The 12,211-nt window shown below is 43.6% G+C and overlaps 1 protein-coding gene across 2 annotated transcripts in view; it reads left to right on the top strand.

Annotated features, from left to right (window-relative positions):
- PITPNB (phosphatidylinositol transfer protein beta) overlaps positions 1-12,211 on the top strand; it is a 62,595-nt gene that overhangs the window by 17,656 nt on the left and 32,728 nt on the right. For both annotated transcript variants that reach the window (XM_053902217.1, XM_053902218.1), the window contains exons 4-6: positions 1,345-1,442; positions 2,592-2,668; positions 4,274-4,357. In XM_053902217.1, the coding sequence (XP_053758192.1) occupies positions 1,345-1,442; positions 2,592-2,668; positions 4,274-4,357 (259 nt within the window). The remainder of the gene's footprint in view (positions 1-1,344; positions 1,443-2,591; positions 2,669-4,273; positions 4,358-12,211) is intronic.

Genomic DNA, 12,211 nt, shown 5'->3' on the forward strand with positions numbered 1-12,211 from the left:
CTCCCAATAACCCTGTAGAGTTAGGTAATAGGGACTCTGTTCAACTCATGAGCAAGTTCAGAGAGCCAAGTAATGTGTCCAGTGTCCCACGGCTTCTAAGTGGTGATGTTGGGATTTGAATCCGGTCTGGATAAAAAGCCTGTGCCTATAAAACTGCCTTCTTTACAGTAGGCTTGAGCCATTAAGAGTGGTCATTTCAAGGGTGTCTGGATGGCTCAGTCTTGGTTAAGTGTCTGGACTCTTGATTTCAGCTCAGGTCATGATCTCATGGTTTGTGAGTTCAAGCCCCGCATCAGGCTCTATGCTGACAGTGCAGAGCCTGCTTGGGATTCTCTCTCTCCCTCTCTTTCTGCCCCTCCCCTGCTTGTGCTCTCCCCACCCCCTATCTCTCAAAATAAATAAAATAAAAAATAAAAAAAGTGGTCATTTGGACTGGAAAGACTGATTTTCCCATTTGTTGGTTAGCCAGTTGTGTTTTTTATTTGTAATGTGTCCCTGCGTGTCTTTTGCCCACTTATTGTTGGGATCTTTGCTGACTGTCCTATGAATTGGCACAAACTCCTGTGTTATGTACTTAACCTTCCTCCAGCTATACTTGAGGCAGCAAATAACATTCATCTTCCAGACATATAAAATTTTTATTTGATATGCTTTAGATGTTTTTCATTTTGTTTTTGGGAGAGGGAGGGTATGAGCAGGGGAGGGGCAGAGGTCAGAAGCAGACTGCACTGACAGCAGCGAGCCCAGTGCGAGGCTCAGACCCACCAACTGTGAGATCATGACCTGAACTGAAGTTGGACGCCTACCTGACTCAGCCATCTAAGAGCCCCTGTACTTGACATGTTTTACTATCACATTTCTACATGGGTCCTTCACATCGTCATTTTTCTTTAGGTTTATTCTGTACAATGTACTTGAAAGCTTTCATTCAGAGACACTCCAATATTCTGGGGGCTGTTTTGTGTTCCACAGTGAGTGTGGTCTATCTAAACCACGTAAGAGAACTTCTGTGCTGTATTATCTACAGGTTGAATAGCCTCAGTTAACTTTTGGATTTCATATCAGGGAGTAGAGCAGAAGCCCAACACAAACTTGTTTCTTTTCTCCCCCCTTAAATCCTGCGTACGGTTAAATGTTCCTAATCATTTTGTTGTTTTTACATTAATTTTCCACTTAGTTACTTTGGGATTGAAAATAAAACTGTTGATAACAGTCTTGAACGTGGATTATGAAACTCAGAACGTAATCACTGTTGACGATGGTACTCCTTGAACTAGCCCTGTGGATGCCAACAAGGAAGGAATGGTAGTACTGAAAATACATTCACTATTTCTCTCCTCACAGCAAAGTTCCTGCGTTCGTGAGGATGATTGCTCCAGAGGGCTCCTTGGTATTTCACGAGAAAGCCTGGAACGCATACCCCTACTGTAGAACAAGTAAGCCTGGTCCATGGCAGCCGTTTTACCCCTCCGCCCCACTGATGAGGGGGAGAGGGACTCCCAGTATCGAGACCTGTGAGAAGGGTGACACCTGAGAAAGCCCTCTGTGGGGTTCTTGGGGAGTCACGGCAGGTGCTGTGGCAGAGGAGAGATTGCACTGGGTTCCTCTCCTGAGACCTTTGTGAGGGGCATTGATTCATTCCCTGCTGACAGCCACCTGGAGGTCCTTGCTGATGGCACTGGCTCCAGGGGTGAGACCTTAAAGGTCATCCGCACTCAAAAATGTCTTTCGGTGTAGTTTCAATAGTATTGTACTCATCTTGCCACATACTAGGGGAGGAATATGGCAGACTTCTGAAACAGTTTCCTGTTGTTTGCTAAATTAGCCTTAAAGTGATGTATTGCTTTTGTGACCTCATTCCTTTTACCATTGTTTTAAAATTACGTTATTAATTTCATAACCTAAGGTATCCTGTAGTGTCACTCGTGTAGAAACTTTGCAGACATGAACTACTAATTGTTCTGTGTTTTCAGGTAGTTTAATCTGCGTGATATTAAGTAATATGACAGATTGTTTTGACTTTGATTAATATTCTGAAATTTTTCCCCTTTTATTGCCTACCTGCCCATTATGACTCAGTTGTAACGGTGAGTAAAACTATTTTCGTGTCACATACTCTGCATCTTTAAATTTTGCTTTACATAGTTTATTTTCAGTCATTGCTTACTTTTTAAATTAAAAGTGTCCAATGCTGCATGGCTCCTCTGTGCTCTTTCCACCAGCCCACACTCTCCCGCATGTTCCCAGTTAATGGGGTTTTTTTCCAGCCTTGTCTCAAACTCTCCCTGTTGACTTTATTTTGCTTCTGCTACTTCCTTCGAATGCCGTATTTGCTCACCAAACCTCTCAGCTTCTTTAATATTAGCCCCGTATGCTGCATGACAAGTAGAGTTGTTTAAATTATTTAAAAGCATGCAGCATTTGGTTTGCCTGGTGAGTCTATAAAAATAGGTAGCTAGTGATTCTTTGTCACTTGAGGATCAGTCTTAGAGAGTCAAAGCGCAGATGCTTACGCTGGGGAAGGCTCCCGCAGACAAAAGCCCCAAAGAACCGGTGAAAGATCACTGTTATTTTGCTGTTGTGTTTTCTACAGAATGAATATATGAAAGATGATTTCTTCATTAAAATTGAAACATGGCACAAACCAGACTTGGGAACATTAGAAAATGTAAGTTTCAACTCTGGGCTTTCAGTGCAGAAGCCTGGAAATGGGAATACCGTAGTTCATTTTGTCATGGACAGACCATTTGTCACCAGGGTGATCTACCTTAGACCTACCTGGACCTACCAGGGTGCGTTCGATTGCGGTGAGGCAGGCAAGCAGCCAGCAACAGACGGGCTTTCCCTGTCAGCCCCCTTGCTTTGGTGCGAGAGTGGACTGGTGAGGTTGCCGTTTTTTATCTGGGTCAGGGAGAGCAGAGATAAAATTCACAGATCATCCCCAAACCGATTTTAGCCATTAATTTCAGGTTTTTTTCACCTTTTCATCTCTGTGTTTGCCAGAGCTACTCTACAAAGCAAACTTGACTGCTTTAATTTTCACCTCTGCTCCACTTGGCTGGGGCTGGGTTGATGTCAGAGAAATGGCCAAAAGGCGAGAGGGAAGAGCAGCTTTCAATATTTTATAAAAATGTTGACAAGCTTCTGGTTTTTACAAGTTGGTGCACATTGATCCCTAAAATAAATTTCAAGAAAATCATTATTTAGGACTCAATGTAATCATTAACTTTTGATGAGGCTTGTCAAAGAATTTGGGGAGGCGTCTGGTATAGATTGATGCCCTCGGCCCAGTGGCTGTCCAAAGTGTGGCCTCTGGACCAGGAGCAGCATCTGGGAGCTTGTTAGAAGTGCACCTTCTCAGCCTCCATCCCATACCTATTGAACTAAAATCCCCAGTTGGGGGGGTCCAGCATCCTCTGTGTTGTGGTGCACGCTCCAGTTTGAGAACTACTGTCCAGCCTTGTGCTGCGCTGTTATAGGAGAGAAAGTTCATGTTATGGTAGATTCTGCTTTTATGTGATTGGTGCCAATTAATAGAACTTTTGAATTATGACTTGTATTTGATATGACTTCTTCTTCCTGAAGATCATTTGACATTTCCTGTTGTTTTTTTCATAGTGATTCTAAAATTTCGAGTCTAAATGAGAAGATTTGGTATGCTGCAGTCAGTGTATGAGTTCATGTACCTTTTCCAGCTCTCAAATGGGCGTATTTGTGGCAGTTTTTAAACCGTTCTTAATTGGTTCATAGAGGGAGTTTCAGAAATAAATGATTAATCAACACAAGGAATGGAGGAATTGATGATCCTACTGAAACTGGAAAGCTTTAGGATAATCAGATTCAGGATAGGTTTTAAACCACACAGTGCAGCTTCTTGCAGTCTAATATGTCACCTTATGTTTGTCTAGGACTCAAGGCTTGCAAGAACATTGTTGTGTATCGTTGGGCTAAACATAGGTTCGGTACATTTGGTTATATGGCTCATGTCTAAGGACTACCAGGAAGTAATGGTGATGGGTTTCTGTTAATCGGCAGCATCCTCACACCTCCCCCTTCCCCACACTTATTTTTTAGGGCTACAGGGGGGAAAAGATTTGTAGATCCCTTAAGACTTCAGACAACTAATTTAGTGAGGTAGGAATTTGGGTTTCTTTTATTCTTCATAATGTGCTCCAAAAGGCTCAGATAAAGATTATATACATAACTGTAGTAGTTTTGTCTGGTAAGAATAGTCTACAGTTTGTTGTGTTTCATTTATCTTTGTCATTTTTAGGTACACGGTTTAGATCCGAACACGTGGAAAACTGTTGAAATTGTTCACATAGATATTGCAGATCGAAGTCAAGTTGAACCAGCAGTAAGTACTGCACAGTCCTCCGTGACATTTTAACCTGCTGCCTCTTAAAGCTAAAAATGATCTTCACTCTTTCTTTTACGGCCTGCATTTCTACACTGAAATGAGTCTGGAGGTCAGGTGTCGGTCCGTACAACAAAGAGACCAGCGAGTAGGAGAGAAGGTTGTCTTTTGTGTGGATTTCACCTTTACACAAATGATCCCTTTGAGAAATGCTGGTATACCTGAGATATATAGAGGTTTGTTTTCATTGGGGGGGAAAGGGACTAACATTATTTTACAAAAGAATTCTCCCTCGAACTTCTGTAAATAATGCAGGTCCCTTATACTTTTAAAGAGTGGTTAAGAAAGCTTAACAGTTGTACAGCTTCCTAATCTTGATTTTTACTAGATGTAAATATTTGTACTTTAGGCTTTTGACTTAATAAAAACACCCCCCGCCCCCAAAGGTGAAGACCTGCATTCTCCCAAAGTAAGACCCTTGTATTACTCTGCTGCAGCTTGTGAAAATTAACTCAGTTCTTATCTTGGAGTGTGGTGGGTGCTGCTTGGTTTTGCAGGGCACGTTGTGGACTTTTTATACGTTAAGATAACCAGTGTCCCTTTTCCTGCTAGTCCAGAAAGCAGAAGCTTTGAAACAAGAGTGGCAGGCATCCCTTCTTTCTGTCACAGAAAAGCCCAGTGTATTCAGTTAGATTTTTATTTCATGGCCTTTACGTTTCATTTTCAGTGCTTATTGTCTGAACCTGAGCAGTGTTGTAAGTTGAACAGAAATAACCTCAACAAGTGCCTGGGTGGCTCAGTCGGTTAAGTGTCTGACTCTTGGTTTCGGCTCAGGTCGTGATCTCACTGTTGGTGGCATTGAGCCCTGCGTCGGGCTCTGTGCTGACAGCGTGGAGCCTGCTTGGGATTCTCTCCCTCTGCCTCTCCCTCTGCGCTTCCCTGCTCATGCTCTATCAAAATAAATAAGCTTAACAAACAAACAAACAAACAAACCCCAACACTAAATGTCTGGTTTTGCTGTTGCAACTTAAAAGTAACCCTTCTAAAACAGAGGTCTCCCACCTTTTCTCTGCAATCACTGGGGTCGAGACTGCCAGCAGTGACCTGCTAGACTGGATCCTGTTTTGTTAGGATATCCTCCCTTAATAGAAATGTAAGCACTCATGAGGGACCCTTGTCATAGAACTTCTTAAATTTTAGTTGTGCTATGATTTGAAGTTATTTTCAGTTCTAAGGAGAATTCCACCTTTGAAGTTATATAGGATTTTTTTTTTTAAATCCTCAGAAGTGAATGTATTTTCTGTTTTAAAAACAATATTCAAGTGTCTGTTTTGCCTTTTTTTACCTCTGTGTCTTTCGCAGCCACGATTCACTGAGTGTGAAAGAATGGTGGTAGGAGGACAATGTTTGGGAGTGAGCAGTGCGTGAGTCAGTTAGTGGGCGGGGGCAGGCTGACCTACATGCCTGCACCGACAGATCACCAGATCATGCCGAGCAGCCGTACGGGTGCCCCAGGGAAGGCATTCAGTTGGTGTTGTTGGTGTTTGGAACAGTTGTGCTGGCCAGACAAAATGATCGGATCTTGTGGTTCATGGGTTTGCATTCCAGGTTGTTCTGCAGAATACAAGACACCTTTGGTCTTGCTGGCGTCATAAGAGCGGTTCTTTGTTCTTGTTCTCAGGCTAAAATGGGTGCTCAGTGTTTGCAGGCATGAATGCAAGTGGGAAGAGCAGTGAAGGCTGATTGTGCAAGAACCCTGGAGGCCCTTGGTCTCATGCCTTCGACCCCAGGCTAGCCTTCAGCGAGGAGAGAAAAGGCACTGTTGGCCCCGAGGACACATGACAACAGCACTTGAGATAGCTGCTACGCTAAGGCTGAGCGGGTGCTTCCCTGTGTGGAATGTTGTTTGGGATGGATCCGTAGGGAAAGAGCTGGATTGGGCCCAAATGAGAAGAGTCTGTATCGTGAGTCCATGGAGCTGTGTCTAAAAACATACATTCTGAAACTAGATTGGCTTCAGATTCAAATTTTGAGGTTCTGCCACCTGCTGGCTATTCAGTCTCGGATGGGTTGCTTTCTCTCTCTCTCTCTGCCTAATTATCTCACAGCGTTAAATGTGAGCACTTAGAGCACCACCTAGTTTAATAAATGTTCGCCATTATTGTCTACAGTTGTGCAGGAGTTCTGAGACCTGTGTTCAAACCAAGCATTGTTGGGGAGTAAATAAATATGTATATGTGGTTTTATTACTCAGTGTTCGTAGCTCCTGTTTTCCAAGTTACATTTTAGAGATTAGTGAGATAGAAATTTATTTTAAAGTTTACTGAATTCACAGTACTTTTGAGTTGAAGCACACATAACATTTACCATTTTAACCACTTTAAAATGGACAGTTCGGTGGCATTTTGTACAAGTATATTCTCACCATCGCCATCACCCAGTTTCAGAACGTCTTCATGACTCCGAAAGGACGCCCTGCACCCATTGACTGTCACTCCCTTCTCTGCCTTCTCCCCAGCCGTTGGCTACCACTAATCTGTTTTCTGTTTTCATGGATTTACCTCTGCTGGATAATTCATAGAAGTGGACTTCATAACAGTACATGACCTTCTGTGTCTGGCTTCTGTTACTTCGGCGTGTTTTCATCCTCGTTGTAGGATGTGCCATCACTTCATTTCTTTTTATGGCTGATAACAGTCCAGTCTGTTTATGTGCTCATCTGTGCATGGACATTGGGTTGTTTCCACCTTGTGGCTCTTGTAACTAGTGCTGCTGTGGACATTGTGTCACAGTAGTTGTTTATGTGTTTTGTCAGTTGTGAATACTAAAAATACAGCTGATACCATGTAGGGATGCTCAGACCTTTTGACGTCCAAAAGGAACCCTGACATACACATTTACCGCTGTGAAAGGGGAGAACGGAACTCTGTGCTGGGAGGTGAGGATACTCTGAGCAGTTGTAAACCCAGGGGTGTGTGAAGCCCTGGTGGGTGGGGGGTGAATTGTGGGGCCGGTGCCCATCCCAGCAAGGAGGTAGGGAAGAGACGTAGTGGGGCAGGGGCTCTGGGTCTGCCCTTTTCTTCCACTCATCTTCTTCTTTCCACACTTCAGGCACAGACATTCACCCTCACACCCTCCCTTCAGCTTCCACCCCATCTATTTGGCCATGAATAGTTAATGTTTGTCTTAGGATTAGCGTCTCATGCAAACATCTGGACCACCTGGCCATCTTTACTTCTTAACCAGATCCACTTTGGTTTTCTGTTTTGATTGGTTCATTTGATTCTGCTCTTTCATGTTCCTTGAAAATTCTGGTCCATGGTGTTGGGAAAAGTACACATTTGCAGTTCTCAAATGACAGCGTTGTCTTAGCAGTCCACAGGTACTGAGTGCCTGCTCTGTGCTGCTGGACTAGCCCTGCAGTAGCTGTCCAGGGTGGTACAGAACCTCCCAGAGGCTTGCAATCTGACTGAGACCAGCCCAGTGCAGTGAAACGGTGAACAAACGGCAGAGCCTTATGCATGGTCCAAAGTGCTGCAGGATTTCAGAGAGAAGAACAGAGTGTGAGGACGAAAATCTGGGAAGACCGAATGGAGGAGGCGTAACATGAGGAAAAGTACGATTTGATGGGTGGAATAGTCTACTCCCACCCTCGTTACATTTTTCTCTCTTACCCTCATTACTCTGACATTGTAAGTTTGTTTTTCTCTTCTCCCTAAGTAGAGATTGCACCATGGAGGGAAGCGTCTTTTTTACTCCTAACTGTTGTCTTCCCAGCTCCTTGAACAGTGCCTGAGCTATGTTAGGTAGTCAGTGAATGAAGGCATTGTAGGCAAGTGGAGGTGCAGGTGCGTTATCCGACACTGAGGGGAAAGTTGGAATAGTTTTTAGAGTCGAAGGGGACCTGAGCTACCTCGGCCTCATTGCTTTCAGACCGTGTTTTGTGTAATCCTAAGAATTTCTTGGAGCTCACCAGTTTCTCCGGCTGTCAGGATGGAGTGACTAGAACATGGGGCTGAGGAGTTCCCTCTGTCCCCCTCTCCCAGCATAGTCCTGCCTGTCTGACATTAGTCTTCACCATAAAATGGACTTTGAACACACAGTTCTGCAGCCACAGAAAGTTTGATTTCGGGGCTAACCACCCTGTTTTACAAGTCAGGAAACTGAAGCCCAGGTAAACGAGTCTTTTCCCAAGATCGTTTAGCCAGTGCCAGCAATGGAAATTCTGACTCTCAATCCAGAGTTCTTTCCGCCGATTTTCCAGTCTTCCATTTCAGAGCTAAGGCCCTGCTTTGTCACTCGTCAAGCTGCTGGCTTCGTTTCCCTGCTATTTGTTCTGTCCTGCCTTCCGGTACTCCTTCCTCTCTGTCTGAGGCCTGTGTGTCCTGAGGGTCAGACAGCATTTCTTCCAGGGGATTTCATTCACGTTGGAATCCTCTACCCTTCTGCTCTTACTCGTTTCATTGATGTATCTTGGTCTCCATGTTCTCAAACTCATCCCCTTTTCAGAGTGAGGACTTCATCAGCATTTGTTGAGTGAACCCGATGAGCTTGAGAATGATGAGGAAACTAACCTTTGTGAGTCAAGACATTTTATAAAATCAGTTTGATGTTAACTTGACACCTGGGTTGGCAAGGAGGGAGAAGAAACAGGCACCCACTTACATTGCCCCTGGGTGTGTAAATCGGCACAACCTGTTTTGCGGAATTACAAATGTACAGCAGAATTCCATTTCTAGGAATTGATCTTACTCAGTATGAAGTGACAAAGGTATAAACATGACTGGAAACAGTCTGACGTCTAAATGTTTCTCCATCAACAGGGACTAAGCACCTTATGGGTCACCTGTATAGTGGAGTTCAGTTTGATCATTAAGAGGGAGTGAGCTCTATTTGTACTGATCAGGAATCCTTCACAAGGTAATGTGGGAGAAAGATAAAAAAGAGTACATATAGGATGCTTCCATTTGTAAGAGCATAAAAGGGAGAAAAATAGATCTGTATGCATGTACTTGCTCATGTATGAGACAGTCGGGAAGAAAGTGAAAGGCGGTAGTGATTCCTTCATGAACGCTGGTGAGGGAGCCAGATGGCTGGGGAACGGGGTGGAAGAGTCGAGGTCTGTCGGACGTGTGTGCAGCGAACTGTTGGGGGACGTCTTCTTCTTGCTTAGCGTATCGGTTTTCTGTTGCTGCACGACGCCTCACAAATTTGGTGGCCAGGGAAGGCAACCTCATCGAAGGAGTGCCAGCCCTGTGCCGCACATACGTAGCCTGCTGGTGAGAAGCGTGTCGTGGGTTCCACCAGTGCTCGGGGGAGGAGCTTGTACAGGAGTGTGACTCGTTGTGGGAGTCCCCTTGGGACACGTCTGCCATGCCATCGGTCAATTTTTAGTACCTAAACCTCGCTCTTCAAGGATTAAAGTGAACACTAGAATCAAGAGTTTAGTAACTATGACTGGACCGACGATGTGGATTTTTAGTAGGGAGACCTTGAGGGTGTGGTGATCTCTCAGGAGTTCAGGCTGTGGCACCTTAACCCCTGGAGGTTTTGGTCTCGGTCTGACTGAATCCATGATTTTCATCTGGTGGGTAATGAACTCTGGTTTTTCTTGAATGAGCTAGTTTTTCTAAAAACTTCTTGAATGACTGAATTTCTTTCCTGCCTATTAACATGCTTTAAAAGAAATAAAAGCAGTTAATTAGTAATTTTGAGAGGATTAATAGCCAGGTCTCCTCCCCAATCAGGAGTAATGTGAAATAGTTGGGAGTTCAGGAAACCCAAGAATTTGGGGGGTGCCTGGGTGGCTCAGTCGGTTAAGCGTTTCACTGGATTTCTGCTCAGGTCATGATCTCAGTTTGTGGGATTGAGCTCCATGTTAGGCTCTGTGCTGCTGGTGTGGAGCCTGCTGAGGATTCTCTCTCTTCTCTCTGCCCGTCCTCACTCACGCATGCATGCTTCTGCACGCTCTCTCAAAAGTAAATAAAATCAGCTTTAAAAAAAAAAAAAAAAAAAAAACGTTGAAAAAAAAGGGCGCCTGGGTGGCGCAGTCGGTTAAGCGTCCGACTTCAGCCAGGTCACGATCTCACGGTCCGTGAGTTCGAGCCCCGCGTCAGGCTCTGGGCTGATGGCTCGGAGCCTGGAGCCTGCTTCCGATTCTGTGTCTCCCTCTCTCTCTGCCCCTCCCCCGTTCATGCTCTGTCTCTCTCTGTCCCAAAAATAAATTTAAAAAAAAAAAAAAAAAAGTTGAAAAAAAACCCAAAAAACAAAACCCAACCCAAGAATTTGCAAGTGAATCTTGACTGTTAACTCCACCTGGTGGGGGGTTTCTGTCACTGCAGGGGCATTTAACACAAATACAGCCCTGGACAGTTTAATTCAGAGTGACTGTTGATTACTTTAAGGATCAACTCTCTGCTGGGTTGCTGGTGTCAGACAGCTCATATATCACTCTTGTTGTAGACTTTGCTGTTTTTTGGTTGTGCTTATGAACTGTACCTCACTGTACACAGAAAGGATGTGAGAAGACCCACAGAGTAACTAAATATTTGAGTGGATCCTTTGACATATTTACATAATTGAAGGGTGACATTGTCACAATAACTCTAGGAACAAGAATTTGACCCAAGGTCACAGTAATTTGCATATATATACACACACACACACATATATGTTTAAATATATGGTTTATCCACTTTTTTTTTGTTGATTACTTATGGAAAGTCTGTATAGGACTGTTACTATAGCCACCATTCTCTGTAGTTTCCTAGAAGATACATGATTGCCTAATGAAACAAGCTAAGGATTCTGGGATGTCTGCATAAATGTCTCCTCTCCCCCCTCCCCGTTTCCTTTGGCCACTATACAAAACTGGTTTCCTGTTTTGGGGGAAAGAGGCATTGTAGTGAAGTATTAAGGTGTTCCATCCCTTAAGAACGAAGCCGCCTTCTGCTTGGCAAGCCATTCCAGCAGAACACATCCCTGAGCCCCCTCCCCTCCTCCATCCCCACACCGTCCCAGCCCCTCTTCCATTTCAGATCTAACCTTGGCATGACTCCTGAAAAGCCTTCCTCTTTTCCACGGTAAATTGGGTACCCTTTGGGGGCCCAGTCTCTGTTGTACCTCATCGTCTCTGTGTTTCCAGGAGATGATGAGGTACGACATCATCTCTTTCTTTCCAGCAAGATGCTCAGTGCATGATACCGAGTGAACTTTTAATAAAGGCTTGGTGAATCAAAAAGAATTTGCAGATTATTTTCCTTTGTGTTGTCTAAAAAAAAGAAGGGGGAGAAGACAGTTTGGAGGAATTGATGTTTTTATCATTCAAATATTAAATGAACAAAATGCTGCTTTCGTTCCTTCTTTACTAATCCTAGGTGATGAAATAGATGATACGCTCTCGGTTCTAAAAATTCATTTCTGAATGAGCAAATACCTTTCTGTCAGATTGAAAAATGTTTTAGTTAGAGCACATTGTAATGAATCAAGGTTTTCTCTAGCATACGGAGGATACCAGAATATATATATGTTTTTTTTAAATTTTTACAGTTGTTGTTGATACAGAACCACAATAAAAAAAAGTTGAGATTTCTTTAAACGTCCTGATGAAATGCACATGCATATCTTCAACTCATTTCCAAAATATATACAAATGAGTCAGTTGACATCTGCTTCTGCTTTTTTTTTTTTTTTTTTTTTAAGGTATAAATGTGAATCTGGCCCCTTTTAATCATCTCCAGCACTTTGTCTAAGTAGCTTTTCATGATTTGTATACAAAAGTCACTTCCCAGGAGAGGAAGACCCTTTAAAGTGTAAGCCGAAGTGTACACACGATTAACATCAGAGAGACCTTCG

This window comes from Panthera pardus, unplaced genomic scaffold (genome assembly GCF_024362965.1).
Source record: "Panthera pardus isolate Hobbes unplaced genomic scaffold, ASM2436296v1 HiC_scaffold_15, whole genome shotgun sequence".
Classification (NCBI taxonomy): Eukaryota; Metazoa; Chordata; class Mammalia; order Carnivora; family Felidae; genus Panthera; species Panthera pardus.